At 34.4% G+C, this 18,931-nt stretch overlaps 3 protein-coding genes across 3 annotated transcripts; all 3 read left to right on the forward strand.

Moving 5' to 3' along the window:
* Positions 1–893: 893 nt before the first annotated feature.
* LOC116135682 (probable alpha-mannosidase At5g13980) lies at positions 894–8,225 on the forward strand. The gene is made up of 29 exons (XM_031421399.1): positions 894–1,268; positions 1,359–1,442; positions 1,717–1,805; positions 1,947–2,121; positions 2,291–2,410; positions 2,535–2,618; positions 2,707–2,778; positions 3,275–3,388; positions 3,710–3,810; positions 3,910–4,003; positions 4,095–4,262; positions 4,359–4,451; positions 4,702–4,767; positions 4,895–4,951; positions 5,124–5,343; positions 5,440–5,579; positions 5,708–5,773; positions 5,861–5,920; positions 5,997–6,068; positions 6,328–6,375; positions 6,464–6,583; positions 6,694–6,759; positions 6,938–7,050; positions 7,138–7,222; positions 7,322–7,432; positions 7,510–7,605; positions 7,731–7,778; positions 7,885–7,953; positions 8,028–8,225. The coding sequence occupies exons 1-29, from the start codon at positions 1,071–1,073 to the stop codon at positions 8,223–8,225; spliced, it is 3,027 nt and encodes a 1,008-aa protein (XP_031277259.1). The 5' UTR covers positions 894–1,070.
* An 888-nt stretch (positions 8,226–9,113) lies between these two features.
* On the forward strand, positions 9,114–10,078 carry LOC116135703 (alpha-mannosidase At3g26720-like). The gene is made up of 5 exons (XM_031421417.1): positions 9,114–9,134; positions 9,219–9,314; positions 9,440–9,487; positions 9,594–9,662; positions 9,737–10,078. Exons 1-5 carry the CDS (start codon positions 9,114–9,116, stop codon positions 9,932–9,934), a joined length of 432 nt encoding a protein of 143 aa, XP_031277277.1. The 3' UTR covers positions 9,935–10,078.
* A 1,371-nt stretch (positions 10,079–11,449) lies between these two features.
* On the forward strand, positions 11,450–17,842 carry LOC116135753 (signal recognition particle subunit SRP68). Its single transcript, XM_031421471.1, has 13 exons — positions 11,450–11,736; positions 11,818–11,884; positions 12,018–12,128; positions 12,824–13,019; positions 14,025–14,110; positions 14,416–14,611; positions 14,676–14,787; positions 15,393–15,520; positions 15,632–15,838; positions 15,975–16,084; positions 16,251–16,377; positions 16,694–16,849; positions 17,290–17,842. The coding sequence occupies exons 1-13, from the start codon at positions 11,646–11,648 to the stop codon at positions 17,506–17,508; spliced, it is 1,806 nt and encodes a 601-aa protein (XP_031277331.1). The 5' UTR covers positions 11,450–11,645; the 3' UTR covers positions 17,509–17,842.
* The last annotated feature ends 1,089 nt before the right edge of the window (positions 17,843–18,931 follow it).

Genomic DNA, 18,931 nt, shown 5'->3' on the forward strand with positions numbered 1-18,931 from the left:
GAATTTAGTGGCATAACTAATGAATTTACATTAAAGGAAGAACATTCCATTTCCATATCCACAATCACACTGAAATTATTACCTCATAATAACCACCACATCCAAAATCTCCCTCCATCACCACCATCTATAACCAGAACATGTGCTTTGAATGTGTCATAATAACACCATACGAACTACCGTACTCAATTTATTAAATCCAGCCTGTTAAATTTCCCAGGGGGAGTTATGTTTCACTTTTTTAAACTATGACGGTGAAAGGTTGTTTTCACAAACCAAAGGGAGTGCAGAAATTTTAAATATACCCCTAAAAGAAAGAAAGAATGATTGGTTCGTCTTCACCAATCACCATATCACAAGAACAGCCTAACGTGCTTTAATAATAATATATAGATTCTTTATCATTATAAGCGTCAATACATGCAGTCAATCACAAAAAATCAGATTTGGTTCTTCTAAAATCTTATTTTATTGATTAAAAACGTGACATTATAATAGCATATTTTAATATAACAGCTGAAGATAATTATAATAGCATATTTCGATACGGAATAATATTAAAAAAAAAAAAAATAATCCGACAAACGAGTCTTGAAGGCCAAACCGAATCGTAGAAAATCCTAATAAGATAATGCGAATATAAACTAAACGTATACGAATCGATTCGGTAATAGCAACTAATAAATGATTGGTCAGCATGATATGGGGCATATTAACTGTAACAAATTCTTAAATGTTCACGGGACTTGCTATTTTCACTGAGTCTGAGCTGGAATTTTGGATTGACATGACTATTCACTCACTTTTCTACTACTAGATAAAGCTTAGAGATCAAGACTTGTTTATCTCATATACAGACACTCCATCTTGCTTCATGTGCTCGATAATATACATTATGTTCTGCTGACTGTTACCAAACAAGCAGTACAAGACAAAGAAACAAAAAATCATACTTGGAATTTTCGCTTCATCATATCCAAGAGAAAAAAGATCTGTAACTTATATCTTCTTTATATTTAAACTCTCCAAAGTTGCTACTTGTTTGAAGTAACTGTTGGCAACCGGCATTAATGGCAACTCAGTTTCGTTTGATATTGCTCTTTTTGTTTGGCATTTGTTGTGTGGAGTCGAAGTATATAAAATATAATACTACGGCTGGGATTGTTCCGGGGAAGATCAATGTTCATTTGGTGGCTCACTCACATGATGATGTCGGTTGGTTGAAAACTGTGGATCAGTACTATGTTGGATCTAATAATAGCATCCAGGTTAGATACTTTATATGTTAAAAAAGGTTAAGGTTTCTGTTTTTGATTTAAAGTTTGAGATTTATTTATTAATTTCGTTGTTGATTGCAGGGTGCTTGTGTGCAGAATGTGCTTGATTCCATAGTTCCGGCATTGTTGGCTGATAAGAATCGCAAGTTCATATATGTTGAACAGGCAGGGCTTATGCTCTTTTTCTTTTCTTGTGTTTTTGTTTGGTAGTTGAGAAAATGTTGAAACAGAGATGAAACTGAACTTTGCGTCAGTAGCAATTAAAAAAAAAAAAAAAACTTTAATTTCTCTTACTTTGCTTTTGCTCAGTCTTTTACGGTAAAGAATAAAAAAAAAGCATTGAAAATGAGTACTAGTGAAAAGAGTTTAGGTCTGTTTTCGTTATTCGTTCTGCTCCTATTTTTTGAATTGTAATTTTTTTTTTTTCCCTATAATACAGGCATTCTTTCAGAGGTGGTGGACAGACCAGAGCGAGGAAGTCCAAGATACCATGAAGCAGCTCATCAAGTCAGGTCAACTCGAGTTAATGTAATGAAAGAAACAGTTCAACTTTCTTTTTGTTAATTTTCTAACATTATCTCTGAAACTAGGATCAATCCTTCAAATGAAAGAAATATTTTTTTAGCATTTTTTTATTTAGGATGTGAGTTATACATACTTTGGGTGCAGAAATGGGGGTATGTGCATGCATGATGAAGCGGCGCCACATTACATTGATATGATTGATCAAACAACTCTTGGACATCGATTTATCAAAGAAGAATTCAATTTGACTCCAAGAATTGGTTGGCAAATTGATCCCTTTGGTCATTCTGCAGTGCAGGCTTACTTGTTGAGTGCAGAGGTAGTACCTCTTTACCCTGCTGTTGTAAATATGGTCACTGATAATTTCTGTGAAAATGCTTTTCCATCATGATGGCCAAAACAATTTAAAATCATACAAGTCCCCTTCACCCTCCTTTATGCACTGTTCATCAATTTGTTGAACAAAGGCCTTCTTGTTGGTTGTGTAGGTTGGATTTGATTCACTTTTCTTCGCAAGAATTGACTATCAAGACAGAGCTAAAAGGAAAGATGAGAAGTCTCTTGAGGTTGTCTGGCGTGCCTCTAAGAGTCTTGGTTCTTCTGCACAGGTAACTTTATCTCTCTTTGATTGTAAGCGCGCTGTGGTTTGATTTAATGCTTCAAATGATGTTTCTGTTGTCTCATTGTTGTAAAATTAGTAGTGCATTTGCTGATTGAATTGTTCCTTTTTAGATATTTGCTGGTGCATTCCCTGAGAATTATGAACCTCCCAGTAATTTCTACTACGAAGTTAATGATGATTCCCCAATTATCCAGGTAATTTCTGCTATCAACTTAGTGATGCATTGATGTTCATATATATGATCACTCCTGATTCTTTTTTTGTTCTTCCCCTGACTTGCAGGATAACATGAATTTGTTTGACTATAATGTCCCTGAGCGCGTCAATGAGTTTGTAGCTGCTGCCGTAGCTCAAGTAAGATAGTGAGATTAAATTGGCGTTCTATGCTTTGTTATACTTTATTATATCTCAAGAGAAACCAGTCAAAGTGTGCCAGTATTTTTTTGTTTGTTTTTTTTTATGTATATTTTTAAATTGATGGAAAATCTCATGTAAAAGTAGGTTTCTACTATTATTGATGTCAAATTATGCTTTGTTATACTTTATTATATCTCAAGAGAAACCAGTCAAAGTGTGCCCAGCATTTTTTGTTTGTTTTGTTTTATGTATATTTTTAAATTGATGGAAAATCTCATGTAAAAGTAGGTTTCTACTATTATTGATGTCAAATTAGTATCATACCCACTAGTTCTTTACTTATAATTAAAGCTTTATTTAAATTATGATCTTTGGTAACGACAGTGCACCGTTGAGTTGGTGTGACATTGAAAGTTTCTAATTTATATAAAAATGAAGTTAAAATATGAATGACTTAGAATTTTGCTGATAATATTACTCCTCTTTTCTGCAGGCTAACATAACTCGGACAAATCATGTTATGTGGACTATGGGAACAGATTTCAAGTATCAATATGCACACACATGGTTCCGGGCGATGGACAAGTTTATTCATTATGTCAATCAAGTTAGTTTCACCTCACCCCAAATTATTTTTGCATTACCAAATTTGTAGCTGAATGAAATTATTCTGCTCTCACATTTCATTTTCAAAATAATTTCAACCTGCCTTAGGTTGATCAGTTCTGTTTCTACATTATCCAACTCCTTCCAAGTCCTTTCTGGATGATATATATTTTCTTGTGTGTTGTGTTTGCTAAATTCATTTTCTAGTTATCTTAAGGCATTTCCTGATTTCTACAGATGATCTTATGTTAGTTACCCTGAAACTTAACCTTCAAGTTCTTAGTTTTCTTTGTTAATGGAGCGACTGGTTTGCATGACATAGGATGGTCGTGTTAATGCCCTATACTCGACTCCATCGATATACACTGATGCAAAGCATGCGGCAAATGAGGCCTGGCCACTGAAGACAGATGACTACTTCCCGTGAGTATAGATTTCAATTTTAAATTACATATATGATATTTTATTATATCCATCCGTCTTTTGATGTTTAACCTGTGTTTGCAATCATACATTTATCAGATATGCAGACCGTGTAAATGCTTACTGGACGGGATATTTTACAAGTAGGCCTGGCTTGAAAGGCTATGTTAGAACAATGAGTGCCTACTATTTGGTGAGACATATTTTACTAACTACTCTATATTGTGATCATTTATTATAATTTTACATATATTAATTTTCCTTTGATTATAATGTATCAACAGGCAGCTAGACAATTGGAGTTCTTTAAAGGAAAGAATAAAGCTGGTGCCACCACTGACTCTTTGGCTGATGCTTTAGCACTTGCACAACATCATGACGCAATCAGTGGTACCTCGAAGCAGCACGTTGCTTCCGATTATGCAAAACGATTGTCAATTGGCTACAAGGAGGTTTGGACTTGATTTTTTTTCTGAAATTATTCTAATAGTTCTTTTCAATTTGCTAAAGTCTAATGCTTCTCATTTGATAATTTTTTTTCCTGGCAGGCTGAGGAAGTTGTTTCAGCATCATTTGCTTGCATTGCAGAGTCATGCCTAAAAACTGGTCGTCCAAATCCAGTGGTGACGAAGTTTCAACAGGCACTATACTATACTTCACACTTGCTGCATTTTTACTATGTATTTAAACTTGCATTCTAGGATGCTAATGAGTTCTTCTTAAATTTGATATAATGGGATATTGTACCAACTCAAGATTATGGAGATAACTTTTATGCTTCAGATGTGCTCTTCAAAACCACCACAACATAAATTTGCTCCTTCACTCATTATTTTGGCCAAAATTTTAAATTTTACAAATGCTGATTTCCATTTTTATTTGGCCTTGCAGTGTCCACTTCTGAATATAAGCTATTGTCCTCCATCAGAAGTTGATCTGTCTACCAGAAAGAACCTGGTAAGGAGAATACCTGGTTGACCTTTCATTTTTTATAAATTTTTTCAGCATGCGTTTTGGTCTTTTGAAAAGCAATCATTTTATTCCACTTAATTATAGATGTATTCTTTGATGTTCTCTTCTGTAGGTGGTGGTGGTGTACAATCCCCTTGGGTGGAAAAGGGAGGATGTTATTAGAATTCCTGTGAGTGTTTTTTTAAAAGTTTTAACTTCATATTTTGATTTTAGCTTTAATCATTGTTCCCTGCTCCTTGCTTTATTTTCTAAGTGCACAGCGAACGTAGAATATTTTTCTTTTCTTTATTTTTATTTTTTTATGAATATTCATATCATCTAAACTTTCTAACTTGCTGCAGGTTTATAACGAGAAAGTCACTGTGAAGGATTCCGAAGGAAAAGAAGTTGAATCACAACTTCTGCCCATTCAAGATGCGTATAAGACCTTAAGAAACTACTATTCTGTGGCTTATTTGGGGAAATCCAAAAAGGAGGCCCCAAATTATTGGCTTGCATTCTCAGCATCTGCACCACCTCTTGGTTACAACACTTATATCATCTCAAGTGCCAAACAATCAGGTTACAAAAGTGATTGCCATTTTGTAAAAATACACATCTGACATAGATGAATATGTTAAGTTGATTGTTCTATTGTGTCTCACTTTATGGTTGCAGCGGTTTCGTCGGAGATTAAATCATTTTACAATTCTGAAACTGCTAAAAATGATAAAATAGAAGTGGGGCCAGGAAACGTGAAACTTGTATATTCTGGAAATGAAGGAAACCTTATTCAGTATATCAATAGCAGAAGTAAAGTAAGTTATTTGGTTGGCAATTAATTATCCTTTTGATTAAATAAAATGTATCCTGATATGTTTTCTAGCCTTCATTTCAAATTTAAAGCTTTAAGGGAATTCTAATTTGAATTAATTCACACTTGAAGGTTGAGCAATCGGTTGAGCAGTCATATAGCTATTATTACAGTGATAATGGAAGTGCTGATTTGCAGGTAATGAATTACTTGTAGTTTTTTCCTTCTATATTCTTGGTTTGTGATTATATTTTGAAACAAATGTGTTGATATAAAATTTTGAAGGCCTCTGGAGCATACATCTTTCGTCCAAACGGTTCACATCCCATCGATCCTCAACAGCAGGTACAGATTTCTGAAACACATGGACCATTCTACGTACACCGACTTTGATAAATTAAGGAGCTATTTGAAGTTTCAGGTTCTTCTTAACGTTCTACGGGGCCCACTGGTGGATGAGGTACATCAGAGGATCAATTCATGGATATATCAGGTAATATATCTTTTCACGCAGGCATTGATTTCGTTGTTTATTTTTCAAAGAAAACTTTTGTCTTTTTCAATATTTAAAAATATTTCACAAAACATGTTAAGAGCGAAAGATATGAGCATGATCATAGTTTATTGGAAAAATTGGCATATTGTATTCTTTTTTCTTCAATTTACGCTTAATTTTATTGCATTATTCTTTGAGCTTTGCAGAGTATGTTCTTTAGGTGGTATCAGTAATTAAACATTGCATGAATGAACAGGTTACAAGACTTTACAAGGGAAAAGATCATGCTGAATTTGAGTTTACTGTAAGTCTATTGTAAATAGTTATCTTTCATGAAGTGTTTACAGTTTCATGTTGGAACTTGTATCAACATAAAATATTATCAATTTTAGATTGGACCGATACCTATGGATGATGGAATTGGCAAAGAGGTTGTGACACAAATTAAAGCAACCATACAAAACAAGAAGAAATTCTACACAGATTCCAGTGGGCGTGATTTTATTGAAAGGGTATGTAAATGTTTCCATCTTAGTTTGATTTATTAACATTTGGTTGAAGGAAAAATGAGTAGCACTAATTTTTTATTCTACCTAACTTTGGAGACAAAATATATTTGCAGATTCGAGACTATAGAAAAGATTGGAAGTTAGAAGTGAACCAACCTATTGCTGGAAATTATTACCCGGTGAGTTTATATTATAATTGGGACTGGATTTTGTTGTCGCATGATAATTGATAATGCTTGTGGACTTGTGGCTCAGTATCCCTTCCATTAATATGAAGTTTATTAAAACTTTGGTCTCTAGATAGACTTGGTTCTTGTGACTGACGTCGATTAATCTTTTATTTGATTCTCCTTTCAGATTAATCTCGGAATTTACATGAAAGATAATGATACAGAACTATCAGTCTTAGTAGATCGATCAGTGGGGGGTTCCAGTATTAAAGATGGGGAATTGGAACTGATGCTCCACAGGTTCAGTCATCCATATCCATACAAGTTATATATTTGTATTGTTCATCGCTAGAAACATGTTTATATGGGATTTCCTCCTCTTTGCAGGAGATTGCATGAAGACGATAGTAGAGGTGTTGCTGAGGCACTAAACGAAACAGTTTGTGTTTTTGATGAATGCACAGGACTAACTGTAAGTGTACTCTGACTGATTTATGGTGTTTAGAATCAATGATAATTTGATACTGTACTGTTCACATCTATTTTGCCTAATTAACATACAATCTTACAGGTCTTGGGAAAGTATTACCTCAGAATAGATCCTTCGGGCGAGGGTGCTAAGTGGCGTCGATCATATGGCCAGGAGATATATTCTCCTTTTCTTTTAGCCTTCACCGAGCAGGTAAAAGCACGAAAATGAAGTGTTCTTTTTGCCATTGCGATCCATTTGTAACTCATATGTTGGCTATCTTTTTCCAGGATGGAGATAATTGGGCAAGTTCTCATGTAGCTAGCTTCTCGGGAATGGATCCCTCCTACGTTTTACCTGATAATGTTGCAATGCTAACCCTCCAGGTAATATTTCACAGGGATGCCCTATTACAATTAGAATATTGAAGAAAATCCTTGAAAAAAATGTTTTTGTATGTGTGTTTATTCATTCCAAGAGCTGAATGTTTCACCCTTTTGAAATTCTGCAGGAACTTGACGATGGAAAAGTTCTCCTTCGATTGGCACACTTATATGAGGTTTTTATTCTTTCATCTTTTATAAGAATCTATAGTATCATTGGAAATATTCCATGGCTTTAGATGATTCAAGAACTTCATTTCTTGTCTTTATTTGAAATTACAGATTGGGGAGGACAAGGATCTATCAGTTATGTCAAGTGTGGAACTGAAAAAGGTGTTCCCGAACAAGAAGGTAAGAGACAAATCAGTGGATGACAATCCATTAAGTATTAAGCATTTAATTAATTATTTTCATAATGCATTCAGATAAACAAAGTAACGGAGACGAACTTATCTGCGAACCAAGAAAGAGCTGAAATGGAGAAGAAGAGGCTAGTCTGGAAAGTAGAAGGCTCTTCTGGAGAAGAAGCTAAGGTAGTTAGGGGAGGAGCTGTGGATCCAACGGCACTGGTAGTTGAACTTGCTCCAATGGAAATCCGAACTTTTGTTATCGACTTCAATTAAAATGCATTCTCATGCGTTGGTCAAGGGAATAAAGTCTTCAATTAGCCATTGTAAACATACAATCATTAAATAAGGTCTTCAATTAGCCATTGTAAATATACAATCATTAAATAAGGTTTTCTGACTATTTTTCTGATATTACCCATAAGGCGTACAAAACTGGATAAATGCTTTGTTAACAGAGAGAAAATAATAAAGCTCAAATGTTTGTCTAGTTCTCATATGCTTAGCCAACCCCTTTTATACTTTTGAGATAAATGTAATGGGTATTTTTGTAAGTTGTCTTGACACTTAGGGACCACTTCTTAATCCTTATCTTAAAATAAGATAAGATTGATATAAAATATCTCTTGGAGCGGTTTGAGTTTTTGACAATTAATACTATCTTACCTTTGTTGAACTCTGATTGGTAGTGTTGACAATGGTGTTTAATTTTGACACAACAAATAAAATGTTATTAAGTTGTTTTCTCACTCATCTCTAAATCAAATCACCAACTTCATTTCATCACCAACAAACTTACAAAGAAAACAATTCCGGGCCAGGTGAAACTCAAAAATCGCAAAGAATTTCAAATCATATCTTCAATTTTTATTTCTAAATATGATGATATAAACACCCTTACCGTCTATACCACCCCTGTATTTTTTAAAACTATCAATCAGATGCCAATTTTAGGGGCAAAACACCCCTTGTATTTTGGAACTTATCCAAAATCCTCCCTTAACACTAACACCGTTAAATCCAATTAAAATAAGGAGGTAAAATGAGATTTTTCTCATATTTAAAGGGTAAAGTTCTTCCACTAATTATTATGCCCTAATTTTTTTTTCATCTTATCTTCTTCTTTCTTTGCAGAGAAATAGAGAAATTTTAATTTCTTAATTAATGACAACTATACCCTTACAAGTGTGTAGTGTGTACATATTGTTAAATAAATATTTTTGTCTTTTTAAATTGATTTATTCTTTTATTCACTTNATCTTTTTCCAGGATGGAGATAATTGGGCAAGTTCTCATGTAGCTAGCTTCTCGGGGATGGTTCCCTCCTATGTTTTACCTGATAATGTTGCAATGCTAACCCTCCAGGTAATATTTCACAGGGATGCGCTATTACAATTAGAATATTGAAGAAAATCCTTGAAAAAAATGTTTTTGTATGTGTGTTTATTAATTCCAAGAGCTGAATGTTTCACCCTTTTGAAATTCTGCAGGAACTTGACGATGGAAAAGTTCTCCTTCGATTGGCACACTTATATGAGGTTTTTATTCTTTCATCTTTTATAAGAATCTATAGTATCATTGGAAATATTCCATGGCTTTAGATGATTCAAGAACTTCATTTCTTGTCTTTATTTGAAATTACAGATTGGGGAGGACAAGGATCTATCAGTTATGTCTAGTGTGGAACTGAAAAAGGTGTTCCCGAACAAAAAGGTAAGAGACAAATCAGTGGATGACAATCCATTAAGCATTAAGCACTTAATTAATTATTTTCATAATGCATTCAGATAAACAAAGTAACGGAGACGAACTTATCTGCGAACCAAGAAAGAGTTGACATGGAGAAGAAGAGGCTAGTCTGGAAAGTAGAAGGCTCTTCTGGAGAAGAAGCTAAGGTAGTTAGGGGAGGAGCTGTGGATCCAACGGCATTGGTAGTTGAGCTTACTCCAATGGAAATCCGAACTTTTGTTATCGACTTCAATTAAAATGCATTCTCATGCGTTGCTCAAGGGAATAAAGTCTTCAATTAGCCATTGTAAATGTACAATCATTAAATAAAGTCTTCAATTAGCCATTGTAAATATACAATCATTTATGTTTAAGATGGTGATGCTTGATTTTGACGCGCATGTGTAAAGTGCTAAGTTGTTCTTATAAATTACACATAAATAATTATGAGAATTAATTATGATGTAGAGATTATATATGTTTGCAAAAACATAAATAATAGATTGACAAAAGAGATTTTTATAGTGGTTTGGATGTTTAAAGAGAATCCTACATCTATTGTTATTTTATTATTCTCTGATTATTTTTTTAATATTGCCCGTAAAGTATACAAAAATGGAGAAATACTTTGTTTACAGAGAGAAAATAATAAAGCCCAAATATTTGTTTAGCTCTCATATGCCTAACTGATTCCTTTTTCACGAAGATAAGTGCTCATTTATACCTTTGAGGTTAATGTAATGAATGCTTTTGCACGTTGTCTTGACACTTGATAACAACTCCTTAATCTTTATCTTAAAATGAGATAGGATTGATATAAAATATCTTTTAGAGACGGTTTAGGTTTTTGACTGTTAATACTATCATATCTTGAAGTGCTTATTGAACTTTGATTGGTAGTGTTAACACTAGTGTGTATTTTTGACACAATAAATAAAATGTTATTAAGTTGTTTTCTCGCTCATTTCTAAATCAAATCACCAACTTCATTTCATCACCAACAAACTTACAAAGAAAACAATTCCAGGCCAGGTGAAGCTCAAAAATCGCAAGAATTTCAAATCTTATCTTCAATTTTTATTTCTAAATGTGATGAATATCATATTTATAAACACACTTACCATGTCCGACCACCCCTGTATTTTTTAAAACTATCAATCAGATGCCAATTTTAGGGGCAAAACACCCCTTGTATTTTGGAACTTATCCAAAATCCTCCCTTAACACTAACACCGTTAAATCCAATTAAAATAAGGAGGTAAAATGAGATTTTTCTCATATTTAAAGGGTAAAGTTCTTCCACTAATTATTATGCCCTAATTTTTTTTTCATCTTATCTTCTTCTTTCTTTGCAGAGAAAAAGAGAAATTTTAATTTCTTAATTAATGACAACTATACCCTTACAAGTGTGTAGTGTGTACATATTGTTAAATAAATATTTTTGTCTTTTTAAATTGATTTATTCTTTTATTCACTTCATTTTAATTAAAATGTAAAAATGAAGGGTAAAGTAGATATTTGAACTTTTTAACGGTAAATAATAGGTTCTGTTAGTAGAGGTGGATTTTGATTTTTTTTTTTTTAATTGAAGGATGTTTTCTGACTAATAGTTTTAGTAAACCCAAGGTGATAATTGATATTAACCCACATTTCTGTGCCAACTTGGAGAATGCACATCAAGGCTTGGGTTTGAATTTTGAAAGCGACTTACCGTACGAGTTCGGTTTAATTAAACCGGGCGGTTTAATGCGTTTCAAGAATTTGCCCTAACATCCAAAACGTCATCATTCTATCGCCGTTTCTTCCCTCCCTCTTCTCTTTAGTCAGATTTCTTCTCTCTCAAGATTCCATTCAATTTTGATACGACATTTGGATCCAAAACCCCTTTTTTTTATCAAACGAAATTCATTTCTTCCGTTGAAGGTGCGATTGATTGATAAATAAAAACAATAAGTTAACTAATTGATAATGGCGAAGGCAAACGAAGCCTCGGCTATGGAAATTGACGATCCAAAATCAAACAATTCCGATCAGATCAGCCCCAAATTCTCCATCAACGGTCTGCATTTCGCCATAAAAGCGCTTTAAATTTAGTGTTTAAAAAATTATGTAATTTAGTTTTACTTTTTGGTGTTTACAGTACTGCAACTCCTCAAGTCTGCTCAGATGCAGCATGGTTTGCGGCACGGTGATTACACTCGCTATCGGTATGCATGATAATTCTTCTTTTTAATTTGGCTTATTTAGATTTTCTTTTGAAATCTTTTTTATATTTTCAAGTAAATTCAAGTTCGTTCTATATTGCGATCTTGAGAATTATTGAATCAAATGTAATTTCAGGAGGTATTGCACTGCACGGTTGAGGAGGTTATATAAATCGTTGAAATTTACTCATGGACGTGGTAAATATTCGAGAAAAGCTATTACTGAATCCACTGTCACTGAAGTGAGGTACATATATCTGTACTTTTTGATGATTAGAATTGCAATATTTTCATATTTGTTTCTGTTTTGACTGTACATGATTGTGAATTTGAAAAAGGAAAAAAAAGAAAAAAAAAAAAAAAGTATTGGAGCATGCTATGATTATATTTTGCTTAGTTAAGGCAATGCCCCAGACCAGGTTAACTTATTATTCATATATCTATCTCGGAATTCTATTTGCTTTGCTGGGTCCATTCTGTCTTGCCAATTGCTTTCAATAGTATATGCTTATATCAAGATTACAAAGAGCATTTGTATCCATTTGGTCGCCTAGATGTGTAAAATTAGTAACTGAATATGTTGGGTTGTAAAAGAGGGTGGCATTTGGTTGTTTTCCTTATAGCTGGTACTTGACATATGAATTTTGGAGAGTTGAAATTGACTCATAATGAATGGGACTTGTTTGAAACTTAATGGTAAATTTTTTTCTCGGTTACTGGAAACATGCAAACCTGAATAGGGGAGGCTGGTGATTGCTTGCTTTATTATTTCTGATATTTTTTTAAGAACTATGTTCAGCATCAGTTTCTGTATGCGCTTTTCAGATTTCATATTGTTTTATAGTTTGTGAAACACATCTTTTGCAGTTTGAAAGAGACAACAGGTCATCTTAATTGTAGTCTGTCCATGTTTAACAGTCAATGCTATTTGGTTTAAAATAGGTATCTTCATATGGTCCTTTATACGGCAGAGAGAGCTTGGAGTCATGCCATGGAGAAAAGACAGCTTCCAGATGGCCCCAATGCACACCAGCGCATTTATTTGATTGGTAGGCTGAGGAAGGCAGTGAAATGGGCCACCCTTTTCTCTAATTTGTGTGCTATCAAAGGAGACTCAAGAACTTCTTTAGAAGCTGAGGTGTGTCTGGACACGTTTGTTTTTGCAATATTGCAGATGCCATTGCCACTGCTTTTGGTGCCCGGTCTAATTTTATCAAAAACTAAGAAAAATAAAAACAGTTGTAGCTTGTAGCTAATAATATTTCTTTTCTACAAATAATGTAATCACCTGGATTGTTAACCTGGTTATTGCTGTCTGCTGAGTTGTTTGGGAATTCACTGTTATATCATTTTATATATAAGCTGTAGTGTGTGTATGAAGTATGAACTACTGGACCCTACAATATATATTCTAGTTAAAAGTCATAGCAAGAGTTCATATTTGGTATTCCTGGTGGTGGATGCTCTAGTACTCTTGAAAGGTTGTTACTTGGTGAGACTGATATAAAAACAGGTTAGAAGAATGACATGTGGCAATTTCTTGCTGTACTTCACAGCTGTTTGATTTTAGATGGCCGTCCTATTTTTGGGAAAGGATGACAAATGTACATATAGGACTTAAAATCTGCCAATTCTAGTATACTTAATTTCCCTTTGAGAAAGATATTAAAGGAAAAGTAGCATTGAGGTTAATAGTTCATGATGTTTGTGCGTAGTGGATGGGTGTCTGAGATTAGCCATAAGGGTTTGTCTCTAATGTCCTATTCTGAGAATTCCTTTTTGAGGGATTTGATTCTAAAGATTTACTGACTGATTATTTGGTCTTAGTTATGCTTCATTTTATCCAAGATTAAGGCATACTTTTTAAGTCATGAAATTTTTGCCTCACTTTCTGACATGGTTGTAGACGCACATGGTTTGTCTCATTGTTGTGAATACTTGCTATTCCTGTTTTATTTCTCACCATTATGCATTTTAATCATTATGATTATCTATGACTACCGTTTATGAATTCTGAATGCTTAAATACTTCTACATTAGAGTAAATTGTCTTTTGAGGATTGTTCCTACTGATTGGGTGAAGTTTCTAGACTTCTTTTATACACCGTTCACCAAGGTTTTCTTTTTCTTTTTCAATCTGCAGGCCTATGCTTCATACATGAAAGGGAATTTGTTGTTTGAGCAAGATCAGAATTGGGATACTGCATTGAAGAATTTCAAAAATGCTAGGTTCATCCTTCTGTTCTGCAATATAATATATAAACATCATATGTACATTTAAAAAGGAAGAAATATCCCGTCTCTTTATTATCTATGAATTCCTATGTTAAAAGCAAGAACTGATTAGAAGTCCTTGATTTTGGATTATATACGTATATGTTGACTTGCATGGGAATTCCTTAAATTCGTTTGATCGTTTTCTGTTTGTTTTGCCATACTAATTGCTGTTCTTCCTTAATAGTTTTGAAACTTAATTTGTTTTTCATTCATTTTGTTGATGGGATTGTCACTGGCTGTCATTGTTAATAATTCAGGGCTGTGTATGAGGAACTTGGGAAATATGGAGACTTGGAAAATCAAGTTTTGTGCCGTGAGCGAGTTGAGGAGCTAGAACCTAGCATCCGCTACTGCCTACACAAAATTGGTGCATCAAATGTTCAGACCTCTGAACTTCTACAAATTGGTGAGATGGAAGGTCCTGCTTTAGACCTCTTTAAAGCAAAATTGGAGGTAAGTTTGATTATTGTAAGTGGTAAGCCGTGTGCTGGGATCAGTACTGATGTCCTTGTTGCAGGCTGTCATGGCAGAGGCAAGATCTCAACAGGCTGCATCATTGACTGAGTTTCACTGGCTTGGACATAGATTTCCAATATCCAATGCTAAAACCCGGGTGGCCATTTTAAAAGGTAGGTTATTGATCTCTTTTAGTTATGATTCAACGAAACAAGTGCAAATATTTTGTTGGTAGGGGTGCAAGCATCTATCTACTCTTTTCTGTTTCTTCAAAAAAAACAAAAAAAAAAAAAAGCATCTCCCTGGTCTTGGTTATCTACTACTCTGTGAATTTGCTTTTCTCAAATGTAGTATAATTGATATTAGGACTGGTGACTTTATTCAACTTGCAATTGGTAAGGTCTGGTAATAAACATCTAGTTAACATGTTTGTTACTTAGAGTTAAGCAATTGCAATTTCCTATAGTAGCTTTTACTCTGAGATTTATGTCTGTTATCAGCAAAATGACTTAAAGCAGATGGTGAAAATTGGAAAATTGTGGGTTTTTTTTTTTTGTCTCAATAGTAGCATACAATGATTGTTGGTATGAAGCACATTGCTAAATGTATTACTTTACAGCAATATCATGCTGATAGCTGAACTTTCTCCCTGGTGGAAATTTCTGTATTTCCCCATGATTTTGATAACAAGGTCAAACAAAATCTCAAAATCTGTTTTTGTCATTAACAAGGTCAAACAAAATCTCAAAATCTGTTTTTGTCATGACGACTTTTTCAGCTCAGGAATTGGAGAAGGATTTACATGGTCCAGCAGCAGATTCTCTACCTTCTGAGAAAAAACTAGTAATCTTTGACAAAATTTTTACGGCATACCATGAAGCCAGGAGCTGCATTCGTAGTGACTTGGTATGGGTCGTTGTGATGATAGCAATTAGATTTTGTAGTCTACTTCTTGTTTTGGTTCAATTTATTTTTATTCCTTTCTGACTGATATTCTTTACTTATGATACATTCTAGGTCAGTGCAGGTAATGCTGAAAATGTGAAAGACGACTTAAATGGACTTGATAAAGCTGTTAGTGCTGTATTAGGGCAACGAACCATTGAGCGGAATCAGTTGCTGGTTAGCATTGCAAAGAGTAAACTCACTAGGCGCCGAGATGACAAAAATGAGAAAATTACTAAGCCTGAAGAACTTGTTCGCTTATATGATCTCTTATTACAGGTTAACAATCAATCTATATGTGTGTTTCTGTCATGCCTTGATGTATGAAAAGATGTTTTTTTTTGCTGAATCTATTAGGTGCCCCTACCTCTGAGCTGATAGTAATTTTTGTGTTTATTGATTTTATATATGACAGAACACAGCTGACCTAGCTGATTTGGTTAGTTCTGGACGAGATAGAAAGCCTGAAGAAGTAGCATTTGCTGAAGAATGTGAGCTTAAAAGTCTGGCTTTTCAAGCGGAGAGGTTTGTGTTTGTCTGTGTATTAGGCAAATAGGATCTGGTTAATCTTCATCTTAAGATTTCTGGCCTTTCTAAATGGCAAATTAGTTAGGTTCTTTATTTATAGTTGCTTTGGGTGTCAAGGAATATTCTTCTGCTCCTGTCTGTTCATAGGACTCCATTTTGGCAGGTGCTTTTACTTGGCGAAATCGTACAGTTTGGCTGGAAAGAGATCAGAAGCTTATGCATTGTACACTCGCACTCGCCATCTGGTTGAAAATGCCCTGCAGAAATTTAAATCTTGGAACAGTGATCAGGTCTATATATAATTTTTTTAACAAAACTTTTAGTGTTTTCTCTCTTTTTTCTCTTTCCTGTGTTAAATTAGCTGCAGTCCCCTGATGATCGTTATCTAAGTATATTTGCATCTGTCTATATTGGTATATATACCTTACATCCTTGGTATAGACAACTGTCTCTAGATCATACTGGAAAAACATTCTTACTGCACAATTTTTTTGTAATTACTTGTTTTAGCAAATAACAGTTCCTTCTCTTTTTTGAAGAATTCTTGCACAACATAACTGCATGCTGATGCTTGTTGATTTTGGGTTCAAATTTTGATTATTTCAGCAACAGGTGATTGTTAACGAATTGACAGCTTTACACAAAGAAAGCAGATCTAACATTTGCATAGAGCATGCAAATGGGATTATGGAGCTGGAGAAGGCTCCTGAGAAGTTGTCCAAAAACATTTCTACCATGTCACTAGATGGAGCAGGAAAAAAGGTACTGTATAAACCAACACCACCACCAACCCACCCACCCCCCCCTCCCAAAAAAAAAAGTCCTGTGTCCAAAAACCAATTGAAAATGTTAGAAAAAAAATTCCATATCACATATGTTTTGGGGCCCACTCTATACCAAAAATGGGCTGAAGATTATGGTTGTTTTTAATCAGAATATATTCTATATGATGGTTTTGTACTGGTGGGTTTTAAACTGAACATGTTTGTTTGGAGAACCTCAAGCCTAGACTGCCTAGTGGCCTTTTTTGTTTTAGAGGAAAATAACTGTGAGATAATGTTGTCCGTATATTAGTTTATTTTTTATCTTAATTTGGTAGGAGACTTACCAATAAGGATATATGAATTTGTCATATTTTAGTGCATAATTTTGCATTTGCCTGTTTTCATTTGGTTTGGCATGCTGATTCGATTTCTCTTCAGGTGGAAAAATATCTTCTGGAGAAACTAGATGTATACGAGTCTGCTGTTGGTGATTCAAATAAAGGTGTTCCACGCATTGAAGCCTTCCCTCCAGCATTCCAATCAATACCTCGGAATCCTATTGTTTTAGACCTTGCCTACAACTGTATTGAATTCCCATCGCTTGAAAACAGGATGAAGAAAGACAGGAAGGGCTTCATTAGTAGGTTATGGCGATGAGTTTCCTTTATGAGGTTTCGATTTATTGCCCCACGAGGGAAAAAGAATTACAGATGAAAGATCAGAAATCAGGTTGCCTTAAATTTTCTGATATCAAAAGCTGAGAAATTTTGCAGCTGTATTTAGTTACCTTCCGCGGCCCCCGCCCCGCCACCCCACTTCTTTTCTTTTCGTTCTTTTTTTTTTTTTTTTTGGTGGATAATTGCTTAGAATTCTGGATTGTGGTGGATGTTTAAATTTTGGGCTCACTGGAATTTGGAAAATGGAAATCAACAAATTTAAGTGGGAACCAAAGTTTCTTTTATTTTTGAAACACTTTGTTGATGTGAGATGGAAGGAAAATAAAATGAAAAAATTTATTTTTAAAAACTACCTTGAGTTGAACTCCAGGTATGCATTCATCCTTTGGAAATGTGATTTGTTTGGCATTTTCTGTAGTGGCAAAATCATTTTGATCCAGTTGTACTTCGAAAATTTGTTATCAGGAAAAAGTTTCAGGGATTCGGTACTTAAGACTGGAACCTCATTAAGCTATACTTCTAGTATTGACACGAGTGGATGATGGGTGTCTTTTTTTATGTTTCTTTCTTCCCTTATATTACAAAGATTAGCTCTCAGAATTCCACTCATCCAAGTCAGATGGCAAATTGGTTTTTGAACAACTTGTAGATATGCTAAAATCTCCTAAAACTAGTTATTCCCAATCTCGGTCAATGAAGTTTTAATTTGCCCAGTTGGGAGTTGAAAAAAAGGACCTTTTAAACGGTTTGAGCTTTAAAGGCTAGGAAAACACTAATGAAATACTTGATCTAAAGTTTTCAACTATAGCAGCCAGGTGAGGCTAATATGCTTCTACTTTTTCATATGCACAGCATAAAAATAATATATACCTTTAACTACGTTGATCGTAATGATATTTACAGGCATGCATACAATTCAAATGCAAATATCATAAGCTCCTCTGTATTCTTTATCCCCACGATCCTGGTTTGAACACGCTGTGTATTAAACCTCAAATGATATTGTTTACATTCTTCTATTGATTGCTCATGATGATACACTAAATTTCATGTCAGTACTATGAAGGGGAAAAAAACCTGGTCTAGTATCCAGAAATCTACAAAGTGGTTAAGATAAGTGTAGAGAGAATAAGATTCAACCTTTGTTCCGCAGAAGTGTGAGGTGCAAGCCAATGCAGCAAAGATGTTTACGACTTACAAGGTAATGCATTAGGGTCCAAATGCCAAGAGTCCTCTGAGATACCATATGTGCTAATTCCAGGCACTTTAAAAGCAGGTATTCGATGTGAATAACTCAACATCTCCGCTTGTAAAACCGTGCGAACAATCTCAAACCCATTATCTTGCTGTCTCTGGAAGTATGTTACATGATTCTCCACCTTCACCAGCTTGGCTATTGTCAT

Source organism: Pistacia vera, unplaced genomic scaffold (assembly GCF_008641045.1).
Source record: "Pistacia vera cultivar Batoury unplaced genomic scaffold, PisVer_v2 Contig302, whole genome shotgun sequence".
Taxonomy (NCBI): Eukaryota; Viridiplantae; Streptophyta; class Magnoliopsida; order Sapindales; family Anacardiaceae; genus Pistacia; species Pistacia vera.

Bases quoted from the DNA above. Each gene is read 5' to 3' on its own strand.
- LOC116135682 (XM_031421399.1), top strand. From the start codon at position 1,071: ATGGCAACTCAGTTTCGTTTGATATTGCTCTTTTTGTTTGGCATTTGT. The intron at 2,122-2,290 runs GTAGTACCTCTT...TTGGTTGTGTAG, and splicing joins CTTACTTGTTGAGTGCAGAG to GTTGGATTTGATTCACTTTT. The intron at 3,811-3,909 runs GTGAGTATAGAT...TACATTTATCAG, and splicing joins AAGACAGATGACTACTTCCC to ATATGCAGACCGTGTAAATG.
- LOC116135703 (XM_031421417.1), top strand. From the start codon at position 9,114: ATGACAACTATACCCTTACAA. The intron at 9,135-9,218 runs GTGTGTAGTGTG...ATCTTTTTCCAG, and splicing joins TGACAACTATACCCTTACAA to GATGGAGATAATTGGGCAAG. The intron at 9,315-9,439 runs GTAATATTTCAC...GAAATTCTGCAG, and splicing joins TTGCAATGCTAACCCTCCAG to GAACTTGACGATGGAAAAGT.
- LOC116135753 (XM_031421471.1), top strand. From the start codon at position 11,646: ATGGCGAAGGCAAACGAAGCCTCGGCTATGGAAATTGACGATCCAAAA. The intron at 11,885-12,017 runs GTATGCATGATA...ATGTAATTTCAG, and splicing joins GGTGATTACACTCGCTATCG to GAGGTATTGCACTGCACGGT. The intron at 15,839-15,974 runs GTTAACAATCAA...TATATATGACAG, and splicing joins TATATGATCTCTTATTACAG to AACACAGCTGACCTAGCTGA.